General features: G+C 39.7%; 1 protein-coding gene across 1 annotated transcript in view; it reads left to right on the top strand.

Moving 5' to 3' along the window:
* Positions 1-513: 513 nt before the first annotated feature.
* Positions 514-24606, top strand: part of pcsk5a (proprotein convertase subtilisin/kexin type 5a) — a 33047-nt gene continuing 8954 nt past the window's right edge. Inside the window, exons 1-31 of the mRNA XM_028025048.1 lie at positions 514-825; positions 1843-1947; positions 2797-2970; positions 3067-3207; positions 3501-3577; positions 3828-3916; positions 4028-4200; positions 4298-4504; positions 6186-6286; positions 6401-6504; positions 6829-6949; positions 7205-7393; positions 9502-9638; positions 9771-9893; positions 10069-10171; positions 12167-12357; positions 12587-12671; positions 13080-13183; positions 13299-13437; positions 13623-13738; positions 14058-14160; positions 14631-14767; positions 15505-15705; positions 15868-15936; positions 16107-16149; positions 16320-16462; positions 18771-18971; positions 21031-21114; positions 21200-21398; positions 23106-23320; positions 23658-23900. Of these exons, the coding sequence (XP_027880849.1) occupies positions 676-825; positions 1843-1947; positions 2797-2970; positions 3067-3207; positions 3501-3577; positions 3828-3916; positions 4028-4200; positions 4298-4504; positions 6186-6286; positions 6401-6504; positions 6829-6949; positions 7205-7393; positions 9502-9638; positions 9771-9893; positions 10069-10171; positions 12167-12357; positions 12587-12671; positions 13080-13183; positions 13299-13437; positions 13623-13738; positions 14058-14160; positions 14631-14767; positions 15505-15705; positions 15868-15936; positions 16107-16149; positions 16320-16462; positions 18771-18971; positions 21031-21114; positions 21200-21398; positions 23106-23320; positions 23658-23900 (4267 nt within the window). The 5' untranslated portion in view covers positions 514-675. The remainder of the gene's footprint in view (positions 826-1842; positions 1948-2796; positions 2971-3066; positions 3208-3500; positions 3578-3827; positions 3917-4027; positions 4201-4297; positions 4505-6185; positions 6287-6400; positions 6505-6828; positions 6950-7204; positions 7394-9501; positions 9639-9770; positions 9894-10068; positions 10172-12166; positions 12358-12586; positions 12672-13079; positions 13184-13298; positions 13438-13622; positions 13739-14057; positions 14161-14630; positions 14768-15504; positions 15706-15867; positions 15937-16106; positions 16150-16319; positions 16463-18770; positions 18972-21030; positions 21115-21199; positions 21399-23105; positions 23321-23657; positions 23901-24606) is intronic.

The raw sequence follows: 24606 nt of genomic DNA, 5'->3' as shown, positions 1-24606 counted from the left end.
AAGACTAAATGTGTTGAGCCAAAAAAAAAGAGAAAATAATAATGATGATAAACATAGAAATGTGATGAAAATAAAAGGAAGTTTGAAACCCCTATGCACAGGGTTCAGGCTTTCTACAGTGAACATGGCAAATAGTGAATTTGTTTCTTTAACTATATGAACCAGAATCAGTCAAATATAAAAATGTATCAACTGGTGTTGGAATAATGATAAAAGTAGAGCAAGTGAAATAAAGAGATGAAACAGATTATGTGGAGGTTTTATTTTTAAATGGCGGATGCTGTCATTACTACAGACCTTTAAGCCTCTGTGGTTCATCAGAAACTAGGTCGAAAATGCAGAAAGTCTGTTAAAACTGAACCTGAACGGGGAAACGAAATTGCACACTGTGTAGAGCAACATACAGGAAGGGTCATTCAAAGGGGCTGACATGATTAGGTAATCCGTAGATCCCATGTTCAAGTAATCTGATAGGTGATCTCTACCAGTGAACCAGAGTCGAGACCTGACAGCTTCAGTCGGCCACCATCCCTTTTATTCCTTCAGGGCTTTGAGAGGAGGCTTTTATTTGTGTTTTTTTTTTCTCAGCAATGAGAAGTAGATTTAGCCAAACCGGTTGCAAGAACAACGCATGAATCTTCGACAGGAAGGAGACTGCAATTGATCAGAGCAGTAATGGGACATTTGTTCACCCTGTGGATGGGAACTCTCCTGCAGCTTTGTCACGCTACTATTTACACCAATGACTGGGCGATAAAAATTAGAGGGGACCCTGAATCTGTGAAGAGGATAGCAGAGAAATATGGCTTTACAAACATGGGTCAGGTGAGTGTGCTGAAATACAAAGCGTATTTTCTTGCTTAAGTCAGTTACCGTGAAAGAAGCAGCTTTAACATCACCGACACATTTTTATTAAGACAAAACCTTCCAATAATACTCCAGTATTATGTAAAAGAATAATATAAAATCTAAATGTTTTATTACATTTTTCTAAAGAGGCAAAACATTTCTCTTTTTGTGAATGTCTGGATAGAAGCTGAATGTGTTATTTTAGATCTATGAAGAACTAACATAATGAAGATTTTCAATAATAATAATATCTTTGTTCAAACAATAGAGACGTTTGTGGAGCTGAAGGAAAAAGTAGAGTTACTATTAATAATCAAAATTTGTTCCCCATCTCGTGTTCACACCATCAAAGATTAATTGTTGCTTAGCATAAAAACCTCATGGGAATAGAATCCTGAACTTTATCACTGTTTTATGCAAGGTTCTGAGACTCACAGCAAGACCATGTAAATAATGTATTAATCAAATAAATAAACTATGTCTATAAAACTCAACTACTCCCTCGAGTTGGCTTCTGTAATGACAGTTTAAGGTTTTGGATCTGCTGAAAGTAAAATGCACCTTAACACTCAATTAAAGCTAAATACACTATTTTATAGAGCTAGGCAGGGGGAAAAAAATTCAGAGTAAATTTACCAACAGAGCCACAAGGGAATAAAGTAAGGCAATCATGTCATCTCTCTTGTGAAAAATGGCAAGCCAATGATTTTTTTTTTAATAAAGCATAAAAGAGTTTGAAAAAAAAATCTGCTGACAGCATTTTGTCTGAGTGTGCATGTTTCAGGCAAACTCAGACAGCAGTGTGGCTCGCGTCCCGGGGCTCATGTTTCAGTTACCTGAAAAACTATCACAGGTGTTAGGTAGCCACCAAATGAAAGACACCAACAACTGTTTTAATTATTCAGCGGCTATTTAGAACACAGCCTGGAGAAGAGCAAGACATTTATCTGGAAAAAGACAGTTTTATTAAGTGGATTTTATTTGTTTCACCAGATTGGAGACTTGAAGGGTTACTACAGCGTCAGTCACCAGCAGACAGCAAATCGCTCAGCTGAATTCTACAAAGAAGTGACAAATCACCTTGCAAAGGACCCAAAGGTAAAGTAACGTAATACAATGCAGATGGAAGACTCTTTTGAAATATTAATGTTAGCATTTGTTTTGTTTTTTTTGTGGTGATTCACTAAGGTGTACCAGAATAAGTTCACATGATTATGGGGGTTAAGCATATTTATCTTCATTGTAAGCCTTTGTAATGTTGTTGACCTTTAGTACTGCAATAAGCTGCGCAACACTTTCAGCAAAAAAACGAAACATTGAAACTGGGCTGGACTGCAATAATGCCAAAAGAAGGAAAACAAGAGTAACCCTAACAAATAGTTTTTTTGTTTGTTTGTTGCACAAAAAGTGGAACAGAAGGAAAGCTCTCTTGCCTCAGGCCTTCTGCATCAGCCTTAATCCTTTGAAAAGCATTTTGAGGTTGTTGTCTGTCTGGGTCCGTGTGTGGGAGAATGGAAATAAAACAAAGAACCTTTTTGTTCCTCCTCAAAAACTTTTTTTTTTTGTAGCTGCTGAGAAATATGTTGAAAAGGTACAGCGTGGTCATGATGTCACAAAAAATGATTATAGTCATGCTGACTCAACTCTCCCACCCAACATTTAGCTGGCTGAGCCCCATGTTGTTTGCATCATTTATTCCTGTCTGCCTTGTTTACAAGTTTAAATTTATGAAAACAAGGCAAGTAGACAAGGCAAGTGATGATGTCATTTAATATTCTTTTGAGAGAAACGTTCACACATCTGCACTGGTCTTTTTTTTACCCCTGTGACTGTGGGAGGGTTAACCAGGGAAGAAAGAGGGAAGACAGACAGAAAGGAGAGATATTCTCTGTAAAATAGATAGAACAATTGTCTGCATCTGTCCTAATTACACGTGTTGCTTTTCAGGTGGAATGGTTCCAGCAGCAGGCGGTCTTAAAGAGAGTAAAGAGAACCTCCAGAAGAAGTCGCCTCTGTGGTCATGACCTGGTGAGAAGGGATCTTCATCCACCAATTCATCAGTCTGCCTTCAAACACAACATGCATTTTAGTTGGCCTTTGGGGAACGACCTGTGGTACACTGTATGTCACTTTTCCCCCCTCTTTGTTTGTTTCTGAAACAAAACCCACTAAAGCCAGAAAAATAATCCAAGTCAAATATGCTAATGTGCCTGACAGAGCTGTAGTGAGGCCAGTGGCTGCCAGACTGGTATGAACATCGCAGCGGCCTGGAGGAGAGGCTACACCGGGAAGGGTGTGGTGGTGTCTGTCCTAGATGATGGCATTGAGAAAGAGCATCCAAATCTGAAGCCAAATTATGTAAGTGCCCTGGGATGGGAGGCTCTTTTCAGGAAGGGGACATTAATCATAAGCAATTTGGCTGAGCTTTAAGTGAAAGAGCAAGGAGCCGAGACAGATATTGCAGTCAGGAGCTCGTGGGCCAAAGGTTTGGAAAGGCCGGTTAAGAGTATTGGAATTGACATTAAATGTCTGATCCACTTAGCTGTGTGGTGGGCTGGTGAATAATGCTCTTTGTGATTTGTCTGATGAAACAGAGACAGATAGCTGCTGGCAGCTGCTATGTGCTGCTTCTTACTATTCACTTGATTTAGGACCCACTTGCCAGCTGTGATGTAAACGAACAAGATCAAGACCCGACTCCAAAATATTCCAAGAATGCAGCCGACTTGTGAGTACACCTTACCTCTAACTTTCACGTTTGCTTGTGCTTTGCAGCGTCCCCATCATAACACCAGCTCTAATTAAAGCTGTTTTCTAAGTAATTTTTTTCCCTCTTTCTCTGTAATTACATGCATGTATAGATATGGAAATTGAAAGTTTTGCTTTGTCCCTGCATTGATGTCACGGAAATACTCTGTCTTCTTTTCATGCATATGCATCTAACCTCATGTTCTGATGTGCTCCTCCTTTCTCTGAAGCCATGGGACTCAGTGTGCAGGGACGGTGGCTGCATCCGCAAATAACTCTCTGTGCACAGTCGGGGTCTCATTCCGCGCACGCATAGGAGGCAAGTCCACGACAAGGCTTCAAAGAAGAATTTTGAAGGTCTTCTTGAGGAATTGCAGTAGATTCAAGCATTCTTTTCTTTCTTTTTTCTTTGCTTCAAAATTACCTTTAGGCATTCGTATGCTGGGAGGCGACGTGACAGATATTGTGGAAGCTGTATCACTGAATTTCAGGCCACAGTACATTGACATATACTTAGCCAGCTGGGGGCCAGATGATGACGGAGGCACTTTAGAGGGACCTGGACCCCTTGCTCGTCTCGCTTTACAGACTGCCGTTGAAACAGTAAGAGAAAGAGCGTGAGCGTTTATTCCTCTTTAAATCATTTTATTCTACTATAGATAGTTTACAAGTGTTGGCTTCTTTCTCAAATTCGCCACAGGGCCGGCATGGAAGGGGCTCAATTTTTGTTTGGGCCTCAGGGAATGGAGGGAAAGCAGGCGATCACTGCTCCTGTGATGGCTATAGCAACAGCATACACACCATTTCTGTGAGCAGCGTCAGTCGTCATGGAGTCCGGCCAGAACACCTGGAACAATGCTCCTCCACACTGACAGCGGCGTATAGTGGTGAAGAGACAAAGAGGATGGTGAGCTCAGAAATCATCAGGAATTAGGTTGTTAAACCTCAGGGACCAGCCTTTAGAGAGTCACTGAATTTGATTTGCTGTATACTGACTGTTATATGAGGGGAAAAAATAAAGGAAACTGAGGTTATGGATGAGAGGTAATAGGACTAACAACTGCTCCATCAACAACAAGGAAACCAAATGAAGAATCTTAAAAGGATTAAAAGTATTGCATAGCCTGAAAATTAACTAATAGATAGTACAACACTCAAACTTACTGAGAGCAATCACATTCCACTGGAGCTAGGTCACATTGATTATTGTTAAACAAAACAAAACAATGTGTCAATTAGCAATGTACATGAACGTTATTCATAATTTAAAATGTGTCTGCTTATTTAAATATCCCCCGTTTTCTTCAGTCATACATAAAATGGATTTTATTCTTCATTTAGATCTTTTGTTATCAAAATTTCTGACAGAATCTGTGACTGGAAAGGAGTCCATTACCTTTCATTGTGGCAGTTTTAAAGCGTTTCAAAGCCTTTCTGTATGCTACAATCGCAAATCTATCTAATAACACCAGCTTTCAAAGCCTCCATTTAAATAAATGATGGCTACATGTACAATGAGAAACATCAAAAGTGAGAGAAAGTTTTCTTTTTTCCTTTTCAAAAGTTTGAGCTCAGCTTCACTGTCCCTGTAAGCAAACACCTGGACTCACGTCCTGCCTGGAGCGGGCTCCTATGGGGTGCCAAAAAAGCCAAGTGTGCAGACACCATTCTGCATAATCTTTAAGTTATGTTTAAAGGAAACTCACAGCAGACACCCAGCCTCTATCCTCGGTGGAAATAAATTTGCATGATGTATCTAAAGTTTATTCTGGAAGACTCCCACTTTGCAGCAGCCGTTTACTCACTGTGAATTCAAAGTGCTGTTTAATGTCATCAGAATTAGCAGCTCCCAGTTAAAGACTTCCACATGCATACAGCCTCAATAAGATTGTTAACACATATTCCCTTGACAACAGAAACCCTAAATATCAGCAAATAAAAGCCACAACTTCTGACCACAAGAGGTAATGCCATTTGATGGTGTAGCCAAATTAAGCAAAAATCTTTTTGTTGTTGTTGGAGGCTATGTGCCACATTACCTGTGAAAAACAATATTTCTTTAATCTCTTTGGAGCTCAAGTTTTCTTCAAGGAAATAAGAAATTACTTTTATCAACAACACCAATGCAATAAAACTTTAAAAAGTGTGATTTATAAAGTCAATCACCAATTTGAAAGTTCTGGGATGTTTAAAAAGTTATTTTAATATTGCTAAAAGATTGAGATAAGTTATCTTGTCATCAATACCTAAGGAAGTTTGTTGAAAAATAATAATGATTTGATTAAGCAATTAACCTAAAATATAACACATTTTAAACCATGATCTTGAGAAAATGATCATGTGAATTTAGGTATTAGAGAAGCTGATGGTCCGAGAACAACTACACAGTTGCTTCATGTTACAGAATTGTGAGTATTTTCAAACAGAAACACTAAATTGTGTCATAACCAAATAGTGGACAACAAAAGCAGCAGTACAATCTCAGGTGGCTTCATTTGTTTAGGTTCATTATCCAGAATGATGATGATGCAAAAGAAACAATCTTTTCAGTTTATTATTGTTTCACTTAGTGCTGTTGTTGTTGACAGATAACCCTCGGACCACAGCAGGGATGCAGCAGGACTCTGTCTGGAACGTCCCTCTCCTCCTCATTGGCTGCTGGGGTGATTGCTCTTACTTTGGAGGCCAAGTGAGCAGCTCCATGCCACACAACACATCCACATATCCAGGACCAAAGGGTCTAAATCAATAGCCATAATAGCTACTGAGACAATTCTGTTTCCATCTATCTGACCTTTCATAGCCCTCTCCTGACCTGGAGGGACATGCAGCACATTATCGTCTGCACATCAAAAGCTCATCATCTTGTTGCTCCTGACTGGCACTATAATGGAGCTGGGTACAAAGGTAACATCATATCTCTGTTATACTTTTTTTCCCCGAGTTTTTGCCGATATTGGTATAAAAACACATGATGTCTTCCGCATGAAATCCTTCCAACACTCAGAGAAAAGATTAGGCGAGACTGATGTTTCAGTGAATGTTCTTTTAGCTTTTTTTAGGAGAGCCATAAAGCAGCGAGCGTTTTGAAAACTAACGAGGTACAGAGAGCAGAACAGCGATAAACGCCTACAGAGTCTCGGGGGGACATGAAATCTTTTAGAAGCCTCTGTGCCCTCCCTACCCCTTGCTAATGTGTTGTGTATTTGTGTGTGCATGTCTGTCTGTTAGTGAGCCACCTGTACGGCTTTGGCCTGCTGGATGCTGAGAGCATGGTGAAGGAGGCTGAGCGCTGGAAACAAGTCCCAGCACAGCATGAGTGTGTGGGGGAGGAGGCCATCCAGCTGAGCAGGTAACGCACCAACAACTCTGCGAGAGCTCTTTGTTCTGAGTCAGGGTTTCCCCTGATTTCTTCTCATCTATCACACTTCATCTATTTCTGTCTCAGTTCACATGCTGATTCTCACGCACTTTAATAAGCTTCATTTTCTCTTGTGCTGTGCTCTTCCAACTCGCTTCTTGTTTTCCGCCTCCTCTCTCATCTCTGGTTCTTACTGTGCTGCTTCATGGTTTTTTTTTTTCTTTCCCTCCTGTCTGTCTCGTACAGAATTATTCATCCTGGCTCAGTGTTGACGTCTGCGTATGAGACCACCGGCTGCTCCAGCGCGGCATCGCGGCAAGTTGTTTATGTAGAGCACGTCGTCATCCGCGTAACCATCACTCACAGCCGTCGTGGCGACCTTTCCATCACGCTCACGTCACCTGCAGGCACCGTGTCACAGCTGCTGGCTCACAGGTAACAAGAAGGCTGCTCCATCCAAACTACTGTGGCACCACCACAGTACCACATCCGCTTTGGATGGGGTAAGGGTAGGGAGGGAATTTCTGAGGGTGGAAACGAATTTGTTTAGAGCTCAGCATTCACTGCTTATACCATTAGTCTTCAGATGGCAGCCATGGGAGAAGTCGATTTTGGCAAGCACTCCTAGAAAAGCAAAGTAGGGATGCTGAAATGTTATTCCAGAGGAACCGGTTTTTGGGAAGGTTCTGCAAAAAATTAATTCCTGGCAAGCTTCCTATTTTCAGCTTGTCCTTTTCTGAACTGAATGCGTCATAAATAAGAAACACAAACACTTAAAGGGGCAGTATTATGTTAAAAAAAGACTTTTCTGAGCTTTACATCATGTTTTAATATTATTCCTTCATCACTAAAATATCTGGAGTGTTGCCCTGACTCTTCCATGAATGTTTGAGAAATTCTTTCATGACCCATGGCAACCATTGAGCTGTATAAAACACCTAGGTGGACCGAGGTTCACCTTCTTCCACCTCACTGAGCAGCCCTCTCCCATGACTCAGCTCCTTCAGACTAGCCAGCAGAAATTAGCAAACACCTGGTGGGACTGTGCGTCTGCTGAGCTCATTATACAAGCAACTTCTTGTAGTTTTTAATTTCTTATTCATCTAAAACTTTATCTTTATCTTCTAAATTATCCTAAATCCTTGTGCATGTAGATCAGAAATGAACAATCTCACACTGCCTCAGATTATTAAGGAACAGTACGATTTCAGGATGAAATTGTAGGATTTATACTCCAATAGATTCCCAAGAGGCTCTCCAAACTTTTTATAACATGTATCACCTCAGTAAAAACTTTGCTTTGCAAGTGCCACAATACCAACAGTCATTTTAAAACAGCAACATGAATCTTTTCATTTTGTTGTTATGACTTTAAAACTAAAAAAAAAAAACTTTACAAAGCAGAATGTAATTGAACGGAGAGGTTTGCATTTATTCTGAAGTTACAATGTCTAAATTTGACTTTGGAAAAATAAAAGAAATGCTCTGTTGAAGCAGAATTTTAAAGGGGAACAGTTTGAAGTTTGTCAACATCCTAAAACCTCCAAGTCCCATGACTGACTTGATTATAAAAATTAGTGACAGCTATGGTAAAACTAGCTTGTCAAAACATTTTAAGATCTTTGTTTCATGAAATAAAAGGGTAACACTTTATTTGATGGGTTGTGAATAAGACTGTCATGACACCGTCATAAACATGACATAACACCTGTCATGAATATGAGTAAGTCTTCATGAATATTTATGACTGTTGTCATAAAGTGTCATTTGGTAAATCATGACATGTTTAATATAAAGTTGACATTATTCAAAATGTCTTTGTTACAACAACTTGACATTAACCAAGAAATCATGATCTGACATAAATTTGTTATAAAGGTATTACTGATTAAACTTTAGCTTAAATAACATAAACATAATGTTTTTAATAAATACAAGGGAGGGTGACTACTGGAACCAAGGACAGGTGAGTTTGATCACATTGTGTGATGAAACAGAGGCTTGAGGCTGCTGAACAAAAGAACTGAGGAAAATGGAGATGGAGGAACACAGAGACACATTTAGCTGCGCAAGAAACAGTAAATCACAAAAGACACACAGAAAGCTAAATAGCAAATCACAAGAGTAACTCAACCAGAACCTAGAACTTAAACAAAACGTTGAAATAGTTGGGAGGTGTGACTGTGAAAATAGCCTGAAACTCTTGATTTTGTTGATTTAAAAAAAAAAAAAATGCAGATTCTATGCTTACTCCACAAATATGAAACTGCTTTTCAATTGATCTGTAAAACGTGTCCAGTCAGCACAGGCTCTCAAATTTCCAGAAGCCTTCACATTTGTTTTACATTTGTCAAAAATAAAAAAGCAAAACTTTTGAGATCACATGAAAAGCACTTTTTTTTTTTTTTTGCATTAATCCAACCAGGGGAATTAATTACAAATTAAATACCCTATTAATTAAACAATGTTGCTTTAAAGACATGTCTTAATTAGTGATGGTAGTAGTTCATGTATGCCCATGATTGAGTAATGTTTTGCTCTAGGCCTCTTGACAACTCCACTGAGGGATTTCAGAACTGGGAATTCATGACAGCTCATTCCTGGGGGGAGCAGGCAGCGGGGGAATGGACTTTGAAAATCAAGGATACTCCCTCTCAGAAGCGAGACAGCGCTGAATTAGGTTTGTTCTTTCTCTTTGTAGCATCTCTTCATTGTGAGACCTATTTACACTGAACATCAAGAGGAGGCAGCTGAAACACGGCGCCAGCCTCGGGGGACAAACCTGTTTTTCTTTCCCTCTGTTGTTTCACAGGGATACTGAAGAAGTGGTCTCTGGTGATTTATGGCACTGCAGAGCAGCCGTATCACATGCGCCATCGGCGAGTCCGATCAGCAGAACCCTCCATGGATAGTGATCTCACAGAAGGATACGACGGTGAGTCACGTCCTAACTCAGGGTTTTCAGAAGGCAACGTTATGAGCTTTGTCATATAGTTGCAGAATGTGATTACAGGTTATCAGGTTATTATTATTATTTTTTACCAGAACACATAACAAAACAATCCAAAAGGCTTTTTGTGCTTGCATTCTGAGAGTATTTACCACTTTAGGACCCTGTGACCCAGAATGCAGTGACGACGGCTGTGACGGGCCTGGCCCACAGCAGTGTGTCACATGTCTGCACTTTTTTCTCAAGTTCAAGAACAATTCAAGGTTAGCATGATTGCATAATGCTGGTACAGTGAGTGGATGCAGATGGTAAGTGATGATACTGTTTTATTATCTCACTTTCTTACAATGTCCACTTTTACATACAGACTGCAATGTTTTAAATCAACCCTTATTTCCTCCTGTTTTTACTTTTCACATTTTAAAGTGGGCTTGAATACAGCCCTTAAGGTGTCTTAAAGCCCATCCAAGTTTTCCTTTGCGTTTCATTCACATATTTACAGTCCAGTATCTAAATATTATAATTTTTTTATTTATTTTAAAACCACTTAGCTTTGACCTATGAATCGTTCACACACAAAGACACACATAAGTTCCTGTGTGCATCCTGGGCATAATGATATATCAGCCTCCTGCAGTTTCAGTTCTTCATGGCTGGAGATCCACCAACGGCAAAGTGTTAAATTATGCTTACGGACATTGATATAAATAAACAACATTAAAAAAATTGTTTTAGGCAGAAGATTTGTTTGAAAAGCAAGTTTCAGTCACATGCACTTGAGGCAAAAGTTTTTAAGACTTAGCTTGGTCTCAGCGCTGAAAACATTTGAAATTTGACTTGTACTTGTGGTTAATGTCTTGAGGATTTGTACTTGCCTCTAAGACTTTGGTCTTGAATTTGACTTTCAACAACCTATTTGAAGATTATTTTTTGCAAAAGACTTGATACCTAACTTGTGCTTCATCATCAAAGCTTTTGACTTGAGCAGGCTGATTAGAGGACATCTGTGATGATGTGTGTAGGAGTGTTCCCAATCGCAGCAGGCAGTAGACGTAGTTTATGTTAATGTTATTTTAATGAAGAAAATAAACTAACAAAATCCAGGGAAAACAAGGAAACAAGAAACAGGAGACACGAGGGATAACAAAGGTAATGACTGGCAACGTGGTGAACAAGGTAACAAGACGGACTGGCGAGTTGGGACTGAAAAAGAGGAGCTTAACTACTGGGAAATAGTAATTGGAACAATGGCCTAGCTACATCAGAAGAGTGATTGCAGGTGTGAGTAGTTGGCACAGGAGTGGGGAGAAGGTGGCACAGGGAAACTAAGGAGATCTGCTGGGAACACAAAAGGGAGGAAACAGGGAACTGCAAACTACTACTAATACAAAAGACACTAAGAGTAAAGAAAACCTGATGAACTAGGAGAGAAAGATATGAGGGAAACCATAACCGAACCTAAATAGAAACAAGGCTGACCTAACAACAATAAGAACTAAGGAACATAGAGCTAGAGAAACTAGAAGATCTAAAAGAAATAACCTAACTAGAACTGCTAAAGAAAGACTAACTGAACCTAAAGTGACAAAATAAGAACTAGAAGTACTTAAGACATAACCTAACTAGAATTACTAAAGGAAGATATACATAGACTCGGACATGGAAGAATAACTGAACCTAGGGTGATGAAATTAAGAAATAAACATTACTAGAAACACTGCAGGGAGGCTGAAATAAGAAATAACTAGAAGAACAAAATAGAATTAAACTATAGTCATTAAAGAAGGCTTGACATGGACTCAGGCAAACAAGGACAGAACCTAAGGTAACTAAAGAATAAATCTAACTAGGAACACTATAAAGGACTGAAAATAAGTAAAGTAATAACACACTTCTAATTACACTAAATACCTCAAATAATGATAACAAAAGGACCATGAAGGGCTAAACTAAAGTGAACTAAAACATAAAGCTAAATAACATGAAAAGCAAAACCAACCCAGAGTCTTGACAACATCTCTGACTGCATGCAACAAACAAGAATAATATTTAACAAAAACGATCTTCAATTCTATGTTAATCAAACTTTTTTGCTCTGATTTATTGCAAAAAGAAAAAAAAAAAGTGCTAGTGTTACAGTTAAGCCATTACTGATGGTCAACAAACCAGCTTGGCTGATATTGAATGCCCTCGAGTATTGCTTTTTTTGTAGTGCATTTCTTGTCGTGAGTCTTCTTATCTTCATGTTTGTCCATCAGGTTGTGTGTCTCAGAGTGTCCCCAAAGGTTCTGGGGTGACCGTCGGCGCTGCAAGAGGTGCTACTCCTCATGTGCGAGCTGCAGCGGGAGTCGCAGCAACCAGTGCACCTCTTGTGTTCCTGGTCATCACCTGACAGAGGGAACCGATACCTGCACAGCCTCCTGTGGAGATAACTATTACCTGGACCACGGTTGGACTTTTGACGTGTCCTTCAAACGTTTCTTTTTGTTTTTCTTGCCTTTCGGAATATTTACAAAGGACGTCATTGGCTGAACTTTTCAGGCTTCCTTATTCATTCAGCAGAAATGAAGCATGCTAATAAGCAGTCAGCTGCTGTAACTGTGGTTGAGAGGTGTATGCGAGTATGGGTTGATTTCTGGTTCTGATGTCTATTGTTTGTTTGTATTTTTTCCCCACAGACACAGATCTGTGCAAGAAATGCAGTGAAAACTGCTTGAAGTGCACCTCATACAGCATCTGCACAGAATGCAAACCAGGCACAAGGTGAAACAAATTCTCTGATGATGCTTGAATTAACTCCTCGGTAAACACGGCTGCCGCCGATGAGAATACTGATGCTCCCTGTGTAAATGCTCCAGGCTACAGTAGCTACTTTATAACTCTGTCGCTCGCCTGTTACCCAAATGAGAGAAAATAATTTTGGATTTTGCATAATCAATACTGGAAAGCATAAAGCTGTCTGAAAAACAAATAAACAAAAAACAACATATTGCGTAGTTAGAAGTTTCCGGAATGCGGCGTTCACTGACTCAGTTTGGTGAGGACTTGTGGCGGCGTGCTGTGGGTTGGAGGAGCGAACCTGCGAATATGAAGGCGATGACTCACGTTTTGTGGTGTCACATGACTGGCTGAGTGTGTCACGGTGCCACATGCTCTCTACACCCTCTCCAGTCTGCAGGGGAACCGGTGCCAACGGAGCTGCGATGACGGCTTCTACCACGACGCGCAGGAAGACGAATGCAGGCCCTGTCACAAGGCCTGCGCTACCTGCGCAGGTGAGAACGGGGTCAAGTTTTACAGACGCAATCCGTGTCAAAATTAACAGCATTTTTAAAAATACTTGACAAATTAGTCAACTTAAGAGCAATTTTTTCTCTCTTGCGGCATCAGCGGCAGGTGTTGAGGCGTGCAGCCGTTGTGCAAAAGGTTTCTTGATGGAGGAGTGGAGGTGTGTGTCCTCCTGCAGCGCTGGCTTCTACGCCACAGAGCCAAGCCCAGAGATAGCGGATGGCCACGGGATATGTAGGAGGTGAGCTTGCTGGTGTGTGTTCAGGTGTGGGTGGTTTGTTTATTGGCTGACAGCAGGCCTTAATCTGGTGGTTGGCTCGCCTGCTTTGGTGCTCCGAGTGTGTTGTTGTTGTTGCGCGCCTGAACGGAGTGTGGGAAGCTTATTTCCCTGCATTTTGTGTTGAATTTCTGTGCTGTTCTCCTCAGGTGCGACTCCAGCTGTCTCACCTGTGCCGGGCCGAGTCGGCAGAACTGCAGCAGCTGTTCCAGCGGTCACCGCCTCCAGGAGGGAGTGTGTGTTGTCAACACGGGGTGCACAGATGGTCAGTCAACCATCTCCCTCCTCTATTACATGTTGGCCTCAATGCTCCTGGAAAATAAACCTTGTTGTATTTCCCCCCCTCGGTTTTCTGATGTTTTTAAGGCAAAATAATAATAATAATACAGTCCAGTTAATTTAACACATTTGCAAACACCACTGAGATGATGCAAAGTGTGGCGCCTTTTAAATATTTGTTTAAATGTGGAGCCATTTGGTCCTACGTGCCTCCCTCTCTGTTCTGCATCTGACATTAAGCCTTCCTCTCTGCCTCAGACGGCTATTCATTTCTGAGTCAGCATGCTTCTGTTGCTGTCTGTCAGGAGAGTATCAGGACAGTGATGGGGCGTGTCGCGCATGCGATGCAACGTGTCTGAAGTGCACAGGGCCGCGAAGAGAGGACTGCATCAGCTGCAGCTCTTCACGGTGAGTTACACTTGGCTGTTTTAGATTCAGGGTCAAAGGGGAAATTAATCCCTCTACCTACTTTATCTGAGACATAGATACAAATTTCAAATAAACCACAAATATACTTCCAAATACTTAAAACTGCATCAGCTTTAAACACTGTAACCTGAAATTACAGCTAATTATTATGAAAATGTGTATTAGTGGTCATCATATTGTTCATATAATCAGAATCAGTGAACGTTATTGGATATCAACAGGTTACTTAAACATCAAATAATTACCTCATGTTACCTTTCATTTCAGATATTATGTTGAGGTCTTTTTCTCCCTCATCTTTCTTAACGCACTCAGTTACATCTGTGTAAATGTTCCATATGGTGCATGCTGGGATGTAAATGAGCTCAGCTCATTAACAAAGACATAATTTATATGTGTTGATTTGTCTTTGTTTTTTTTTTGTTTTTTTTGCCCTTCGCTGGCTACAGAGCTTTGGAAGAGGGGCTCTGCGTGGTGGAATGTGCAAAGGGCAAGTACCGCTCAGGTGGACAGTGTCACCTGTGTGACCACACATGTGCCACATGTATGGATGCAGGGCCTGCCAACTGTACCAGCTGTGACACAGGTAGGAGACAAGACAAGAAAACCATTCTGTGTCAGCATGTGTGCTGAAGATGGCTGACAAATTGAATTGGCCTCTCTGTAGTATTTGCTTTAGCCTTTGCTGGCACAGTTAGATTCCAATTGTTTCCTTAGAGCAGGGGTGTCAAACTCATTTTCATTTTGGGCCATATCAAAAATCAAAATGTTCTTAAAGGGCCTTTTGTGCCAGAATATATTGATGAAACCAATTCAACTGTGAAAATATTAATAAATAGCTGTTCCTCTGGGATTTTGTGATTGTTTTAGTTTTCTTTTTTTGCAATCATAACTACAGATGGTGACCATTTAGAAATGTTTGTAAGGAATTTTGACAATATTTGCGGTAATGTATGATGATAAATGTGACTCTTTATCACTCGCCGTATCAGTTAGGGATTCAATGTTTTTGACCAGTTGTGAGAAAATTTGTAGTAAAAGCAGAAAAAAAATTGGAAATTGGTTGATTGTGTGTGAATTTTGCAGATTTGTGAAAAACTGGAAGGACTTATTGATTTGGAGTCTAGAGGACCACATAAAAAGATACGGTCGGCCATATTTGGCCAGCGTTACCTGTGCGTTAGAGGAAGAGTTCACTCCAAATTCATATGTAGCTGTTCTGATTGATAAAACATGTCGGCCAAATATGGCTGGGGGTGAGGGGAATTTAATTAAATCAACATGTCATTCAATAATGTATTTTTTAATGTTTTTTTTTTTTAGATAAATTTGGAGTGGAACGTTATCTGCATCAAGGTCAGTGTCTGGACGCCTGTCCTGAGACCTTTTACCACACAAGTAAGAAAACCTGCCAGCCCTGTTCGGAAAACTGTCGGCTCTGCTCCAGCCCGAACCACTGCTTGCAGTGCAACTCCTCGTTCTACGTGTCTGATGGGCGGTGTGTGAAGCTGGAGTGTGGAGAAGGTAAAGAAGGTCACTCCATTATTTATGAGGCAGATCTCTAGACGTCTAATCTGTGACCTTGGATCACGTAGTTTCCACCCCTCAGTTCTTTCTAAGCCTTCTGCTCTGATTGTTTTTTGTTTTTTCCCTTCCTGTCACTTTGTCTGCTGCCTGTGCTCTCAGGGGAGGTGGAGGATCCAGATTACGAAGAATGCATGCCCTGCGAGGAAGGCTGCAGGAAGTGTGTTCTGTGTAAGTCACAGTTCAGTAGCAATGGTCATGTTTTTTTTTTTTTCTAGAAATGAAAACCTACAAAAGATGAAGCTGCCGTGTCAATCTATGCAGACCCAAGTGCACAGGGTTTCATTTCATACAATTCCTATATAATAAAGAGGGCTGAGTTTTTTCTGTGCTTTCAACAGATAACCCCAGGCACTGTCTGTCCTGCATTGAGGGCTTTTACAAGTAAGGCAGTGTGCCTCGCTGTTGCCGCGTGTGATCTCACCTCTCTTCTTTAGTCTACCTTTCATTTCGCCTCTTTACCTGACCGAAAAAGGCTTATTTTCGGCTGTGAGAGCTGAGTGGGTTTCTATGTTCTCATGACTGCATGTATTGACGGTTGCTTTTAATATCAGCTTTCAGGATGGCTGCTACAAAAACTGCCCGGCAAAAACATACAGCGTGGAGGAGGAGATGACCTGCGCTCCATGTGAAGACAACTGCATGAGCTGTGATGAACACGAGTGCTACTGGTGTGAGACGGACCTTTTATTATCAGGTAAGGCTTATAATAGAAAAGATGTAGAATAATACTAGGCTTTGCCATGAGAAAAAGTATGTGGAAAAAAAACATCTCATTCCCACTCCTAAGTGTGAGAATGAATCTTTGCTTGTTTTTCTTGCACCACATCTTAGTTGTGAGCATAGGGTTGTAATCTTTATAAAATATGAGATTTAAAAAAGAAACAAAAAAAATCTGGTGGTTTCAACAAGAAGACTGAAACCAGTGGCCATCATTTTGTTTTTTCATCAAATATTGACCTGTAACTTTCAAAAATCCAATATTTGTCCATGGCGGCCCAGCATGATTGTTTATACCATATGCAAAGGTGCACAGAGGATGTATGTGTAGTTACAAACATTTAGATAAAGCACAGCAGACTACAAGGAAGGGAGTAACAATTTTAACAAAAATAGATGCACTCTTTCCCTACTTAGAGATTTTCATCTTGGTGGAGACGCCCACAGTGTTATAGTTTCCATCATGGTGGCAAAATGAATGTCAAAGAAAGACTGCTGGAAATGTTTCTTAAGTGTTTTATAAGATATTCTCTTTCTACAAATACACAATTATGCCCACAGTAAGACCCTATATTTATGTAAAATAAAGAGTTCCTTTTCAAAGTGGCATCTTGAATTTTAATAATTTTACTTTGCTGGGTTACCTACCAATGATAAATGATCCATTTCATTAAATCACACTGGACAATAGGCTAATATTATTATGCATATTTTAACTCTGAACAAAATACATTTTGTAATAAATTACTATGTTGAGCATCTACACATTTTTGGCTACAGTTTCCCCAGATAATATTTAGCAGCCACTTTGAGTTGTCTCTGGCTGAAAGGTGCTACATAAATAAAGTTGCCTTTCATGAAGATGTGTCTCTGATCATTTCCTTATCATTTTCAAATGGGGTCAATCCTGTTTCCTATCTGTTTTAACTTTCTCCTTATGTTTTGTGTTTTAATTAATTTCTATAATTGTGACACATATTCCAAAACATTTTGATTGTTAATCCCACAGGCTGACATCATTCCAGTGTTGTTTCTGGGTTTTTCTGGCTGTGCATCCAAAATTAGTTCATTGTTGCAATTTTTTCATGACCTTAAGCTGAGGTTCTCATGGCTCACATTTACTTCACTGACTTGGAACTCTTTACTGTTTGTATTTAATTTATTATTTACATTTTGTTGACGTGTCATGTCACAAATAACAGCAATAATCAGCATACTATAAATTCTTCATTTTGCCTGGAAGCTTTGTGTTTTCCTGGGCAGGGCAACTAAGTGAGATGTTTCGTAAGTAGCATTTTACATTGAGGAAGAGCGCTTCGTCCTCTGTGGTATCTTTGTTATGTGATGAGGACGGAGTGGGACATTTCTGGAACACGGATTAAAAAAAGTTTGGAGACGTAATTAACATTTCAAATGCCCTCAGAGCTGCTGGAAGAATTTCACAAGGACAGCAGAATGAACATGGAATTAATATATTTTTTTAACTTCTGGGTGGCTTACAATTTACTGTTTATATATTTATATAAAAAAATCATTCTGTTGAACCATAAGTCCTAGTCAGAATATGATACATTTTAAAGCACAGAAGGTCATCACCGTTCTAAATGAGATGCTTGAATTCCATTGTGGAGAAAAGATCCCTGGTTTTGTTTATTTATCGATATATAAGTCTTTCCTCTCTGATATTTTCTTATGTAAACTTGATGTTGTGCTGTGGGAGACTAGCAGACGCTTTCATCACACATATAAATCTGTTTGACAATAATTAACAAAACAGGAAAAATAAATACTCTTATTCAAACAAATACAGCTCTGCACTGCAGTGTTGAAAATTGAATTAGACTGTTAAATGTCATTTCAGTGTCTTTTAAATTAGATATTAATATCATAGTTGTTCAAGTCTACCAATCATTATGTTTAGTTTACGGGGTTTTTTTTAAAGACTGTTCCTTCTTTGCAATATTTTTTTATTTGCTTTGCTTTGAAAATTGTGTAGTTTTTTTTCTTCCAGTCCACAATTACTTTCTATTTTTTGTAGGGATTTTCAAATCCCTACAAAACACATTGAAATTTATAATTAAAATATGACAATTATGTAAAAATTGAGTACTTTTGCATGGCACTCTCAATTCTGAAAAATCCTAAATGCAGTTCCTTTTTTTGTTGTTTTTTTGACTGGAAGCATCCCAAAAAATCCAAAATTTTTATTTTATTTTATTTTTTTGGAATGGGTTATATCCAGCTCTTGTATCACAAAGTACAATCTTCTCACCCTCTCTTGCCAGAGGGGAAGTGTGTCTCGGTGTGTCCCGATGGTTTCTACGGCAATGAAGACCTTAACGAGTGTGAAGAGTGTCACCCAGACTGCGCCACGTGTAGCGGCCCGGAGAACAAAGACTGCCTGTCGTGTGAAGAGGGGAGGACGCTAGCAAACGAGGAGTGCGTGCCGGAACGCGAGGTCTGTCCCATTAGGACCTTTTTCAACGGTGAGACTAATAACTTATATTCCGCTAATCCGACTGTCTGCTCTTAATGAAGCAGGGATTTGGCCGCTTTCAGAGGGGCAGGAATGAAATAGTGGAGGGTAATTGGTCTGTGTGCCACCGTCCCTGAACCCTCTACTACCGCACAGACTCAAAACAGAACAAATGTCAAACAGATAGACTTTATAACATTTTGTTCCCTCCATGGAGAACTTGGAAACAACAAGAAAATTAGTGTGAGACGGGTACTCTTAATTATAAGAGCTTTGATAACTCTGACAAAACTGGACAGGTAACTTAAAGGTTAAAAATACAGTTCTGATAAAAAAAAGTTTACTTACCCTCACCATGGCAATGAATGTATTCTTATTTTATTTCATTTGTTTTAATACTTCTTCTAAATTAGCACATTTCTTGTTGCAAAATAAAAATCCTCTTTAAAAAATCTGTGATAAATTTTATCATTTGGCTACAGTAATGAAAGGTATCCTTGGAGGGTAGCAGTCTTTCAAGCATGGTAGTGGTAGCATCATGATATGGTATTTGGTTCCAGCGATACAAGTAGCTGGAACTATGCAGGAGAATGACTTCTGAATTCTCCGACTTCATCTCAGCTCAGCATTTCACACTTGGACACAGTGAACTACAAAAGAAGCAGTGGGGTGTAGAGAACAAAAAAATCAGCCAAAATTATGGCAGAGGTAGAGCAAAAACACAAAGATGCTTAATAATACAAAAAGACAACAAAGTCCAAGGTCCAAATATCCATATCCATAAGAATAAGGTCATAAAGCTAAATTAATCCAAATACAAGCCAGGAACATGGAGTGAAGGCGATGACAGACTAGAGCATTATGGAGCAAATGAACCAGCTGTCACTTAAGAACCAATGTGGAATACACCAAAGAGATATGATGAGTGGAACAAGAAACAGATGAGATAAATGAGCTGTGGAAGCAGCTGAGAGTGCAATTAGAGAACAAAGACAAAGAGAATAAAATAACACATATTAGAGAAGAAAACAGGAAGTAAAGAAAACACAGAAAAGAAAAGGCCAGCCTATCCAACACAAAACAGGAAGCGATGGAAAGGAAGCTAACAACAACTCTAAATGCAACATATTTATCTCCTAAATTACAATAGAGTCCAAAGCATGAGAGTTGAGTGTTCCTGAATGGATAAAATACACTAGAATGGGCCTATTCTCAACCCCAATATTTAGGGACTATCTTTAAATGCAAGTTAGGAACCAGGAATGCACAAAATTGTACTGAACTCCACCAATTCTGATAAGAATAGTGGTCAGGTCCAATCATATTTATGCCAAGAGACTTCAAAGAGTGCGGTCAAGCTGAAACTAGTGAGGGAAATTTTAACCTCATTCACTCAAGACACGTTGTGTGTGTAGGGGTGACCGTGCTTGGATTTCCAAAAATCAGTGATAAATTCAAACTTCTGCATCCAAGACTTCCTTTTGAAATTGATGAAAGTGTATTGTGTTGGATTCTACTCCATAAAAACGTATATGTATGAATGCATTTTATAGCCCAAGGTTTTCTGTGAATAATGAACTTTCCTCTACCATAGTAATCTCAAAAAATGAAGTTTGTCTGATGCTTTGCATTCATGTACTTTACCAATATGGAAGGTGTCATCTTGTGCCTGATATGAACTCCATGCTTAACTGAGGTACTTTCAACACCTTACTGAAAGTAAGGTTGGAAAGTTGACTTGGAAAAACTTATTTTCAACAGGGTAGTAGACCTTTTACCTATTGAAAGCTGTATCTTTAACATAAAGCTACAGAAGGTCTTGCCTTAACACATAGTAGTTGAGTTTGTCATTGTTTAAAATTTATCTAAGATGTTATAAACATGACAACCTGCTGTTTCATGCCTAAATTGTGTCTTTGCTTTGCAGTTTCGTTTCTGTTGATTATCATTTTGATAAAGCCACATTAAGTGACTCTGCCGGTCCTGGATCAAGACTCGGCTTCCTCTTCTTTTCTAACAAAAGTTTTCACGAGTGTACCCTCACAGCCCCTGCTTTGTTTTCCCTTCAGATCATGGGTTATGCGAAGACTGTCACCCATCCTGTGAATTCTGTTCCGGACCAGAGAAAAACCAGTGCACAAAATGTGGGCAAGGTCTGTCAATCACCTCTCAGAGCCGCGTCTGCAGGTTTATATTTTAACTGTTGCAACAGGTTACATCCAGCTCTTTTTGCTGCAGGGAGATTTCTGACCATGCAGCAGACATGTGTGTCGAAGTGTTCTGCGGGTTTCTTCGCCAGCCAACTAAGCGGAGTGTGTGAGGCCTGCCCTCAGGGCTGCTCGCTGTGCGTCGATGCTCGGCGCTGCAGCCGCTGTCAGAGCTCGCGCAGGGCTCCATTGTTCCTGCAGAACGGACAGTGTGTTACAGAGTGTGTCAGGTCAGGAATATGTCCTGTTTCAGTTTAATTTCTGGCTCATTTAACTGTGCTCACAATTGCTTTAGCTCTTCTTGACAGCTGATGTTTAACTGTTTGTAAAAATGTAAGTTTTCAGGACATAATATGGTGTATTTACAGTATTATCAATTTTTAATTCACATATGTGCAGACATATTTGTTATTTTTTTCTTATGTTATCTTCATTGGTCATTAAAGTGTGATGTTCCCAGACATAGACATAGTTCCCAGCGCTCCATTAGCACTGACAGGTCTAGTTTAGACATGCAGCTCTTTTCATATTCAAATTCTACCAAATTTCCACACACAGTCAGGCTCGTATTTGTCTGGATAAATTATTAGTTGTCTTCTTCATTGAAGAGCCGTGGGAGTAAATGGTGCACGTCCATTTGCTTGTGTAGCCCAGGAGCACTTAAGACAGATTCTTTGATCTTTTCATATGCAATAGAAGACAAATTCTATAATAAATGAAACTAAAACACAGCAATTTATGGGTGTAGCTTCATTCTCCTCAACACATGTTATTTTCCAGGTGTTTTCATCGAGTTAAGGATGATGCTGAAAAGATATAATTTTGCTGATGCAGGATAATAAACACAGTCAGAATATGAATTGCCTTGTAGAAGTACTCAAACGCATTTTTGTCTCGTTATCATTACAGACTCCATTGACTTTTATCAAGATTTCACAACATTTCAATGCATAAATGAGGAAACCTGCGAATCCCCGTTATTAAAACAAATCCAGTACATTAAATTACTTTCAACAGTCACCTAATTTACTTATAGATCCAGCTGTTCTGTGAAGTAATCAGAGGCTTTGTTTTAAGGAACATTAGTAAGCAAATAGCATTACGAAGACAAAAGAACACAGAAGCAAATTTGCAGAGATGTAAAAAGCAGAATTGTGTCATAAAACAACATCCAATTCTTTAAACATCTCAAGGTGTCGTGTGGCAGAACTTCAAACCAACCAAGACACAAAAGGGGAGATCAGTAACTATAGAAATAGCCAAGAGTTTCATGGTTACGCTGGAAAACATGTAAAGATCCAGATTGCAGGTTTGTTTGGTCAGATTTGTTTCTGACATACCAAATCTTTGTGGCGTGGTGCCCACAAGAAAGTCGTGGTTGACCATGTTCATCCAGACACAAACTAAATGTACAGCAAAGACCACAGCAGAATGATTTGAATCAATATATATATATATATATATATATATATATATATATATATATATATATTCATGTGTTAGAATAGTCCAGACCTGAATCCAGCTGAGAATCTGTGGCAGCTTAAATATTACTGTTCACGGACACTCTGTCAATCTGATCTGACTAAGCTTTAGGTATTTTACAGAAGAAGAAAAAAAACATGAGCAAAAATGTAAATTTCCAGATCCTCACAACTGTTAGAGACCTACAGTAAAAGACTTGCAACTGTGCCTGCAGAAAAAGGTGGTTCTACAAAGTACTGACTCAGGGAGGCTGCATTTTCAGAACATTTTGGAAAACAATGTATCATCCTTTTTACTGCACAGAGATGCACTCTTTCGTGGGTCTGTTACATAAAATTTCAATATACTGAGTGTACTTCTCCAAAATACATAATAAAAATCAATGTGATTTTTATTATTTATTTAATTTTTTTTCACCATCAGCCCACTGATATCCGTCTAAATCTCTGCAGGGGTTATTCTGCAGGCCAGCTGTGTCTCAGCTGTGCGGCTGGTTGTGCGTCCTGTGAGAAAAATGCCACTCACTGCCTGACCTGCGACGAGCCCCTCCTCCTGCATGATCACCAGTGTGTGGAGGAGTGTCCTCCGTCACGCATTGTCCAGGGCAAGGAGTGCCGTCGCTGCCCACCCGCCTGTCAGGACTGTGACCCCCTTGGACAATGCACAGGTATGGAAACATGATTGCTATTTGAACATGAACATGATGATAATTTGTAGAAACTCATTTTTAACTTTAGCTTTTGTGGGGCTAGAAAATAAAGTTTCGGATTTTGTTCATCATAAGTTTCTTTTTTTCTTTTTTGGACCATTTTTTATCTCATAAAATCAAAATATACAGATGTCTTTTTTTTCATCTTAATGCCCAAATATTAGAAATGTGACAGATGATGATGTTTCTTCTACTTGCTGTCCCTCTTAAAAAAAATCTAAGACACTGTTCTTCATTTCACAGACATGTAATGTTTGCTCCCAGATTTGTTTGGAAAGTCATTCTCTTTTTGCAGGCTGCGAGGAGTATCACTTTCTCCACGAAGGCCAATGTGTGCCGGAGTGCCCAGAGAGGTTCTTTGAGGATGACGAAACAGGGGAGTGTCTGCATTGTCACGCCGACTGTGCTCTCTGTGACGGCCCCGACAGCAACGACTGCGATGCCTGCGTCGAACCGGAAGCTGTCCTGCACAACGGGGGCTGCCTGGCACCTTGCCCCTCCGACACGTACAGGAATGCAGTTACAGGAGAGTGCATAGGTAAGTCAATGCAAAACATTGTGACATGCATTTGTGCAAAAGGCTTTTTAGGAGAAAGGACTTCAAATGGATACATTTGCAGGAAAATCTCCTCGTCTAATTAACATTTTGCTGCAACTCAAAGTATGCCAAAGTCATTTGTCACCTCTGAAACTGAGTTTTCTGTCCCAAAGAGCACCCTTCATGCATATCCTCAATTATATTCTCTACTTTGCCTGAGTGTGTTTCTTGACGATGGCTCAGACTAAAATAGCAACCCTTTTCCGACGGTTAACAGGCAGCTGTCAAACGTTGGAACTGCATAGTGATACCACTGACAGTTCCCTGGAGGAAGACACACCGCTCTGGCTTTGTTTTTGGTTGTTTTGGGGTTTTTTTTCAAAAAACACAGAGGATGGTGTATACCTGAAAGAAAAAAATGTAGGCAATGCCTACTTCAGTTGCTACTGAAAGGAGCTGCCAGTAGGAAGATGGGGAAAAGCACCGCTGTGCTGTGAAACTGTTATGATACAGAATATATTGCACACAAAGGGTATATTTAAACCACGACCAGTAAAAATTGTCAGGTGAATTGTGTAGTAAATAAGTACGCAGTGCCTTAAAAAAGTATTCTTTAAACCTTTTTAAATTCTGTCTCTTTCGAAATCACAATCTCCATTTTAATTTACAGAGATTTTATGTGAATGAACTTGTTTTCTTCCAGGAT

Source organism: Xiphophorus couchianus, chromosome 8, assembly GCF_001444195.1.
Source record: "Xiphophorus couchianus chromosome 8, X_couchianus-1.0, whole genome shotgun sequence".
Lineage (NCBI taxonomy): Eukaryota > Metazoa > Chordata > Actinopteri > Cyprinodontiformes > Poeciliidae > Xiphophorus > Xiphophorus couchianus.
The sequence above is the reverse complement of the archived record's forward strand: the minus strand, read 5'-3'. Positions and strand labels throughout refer to the sequence as shown.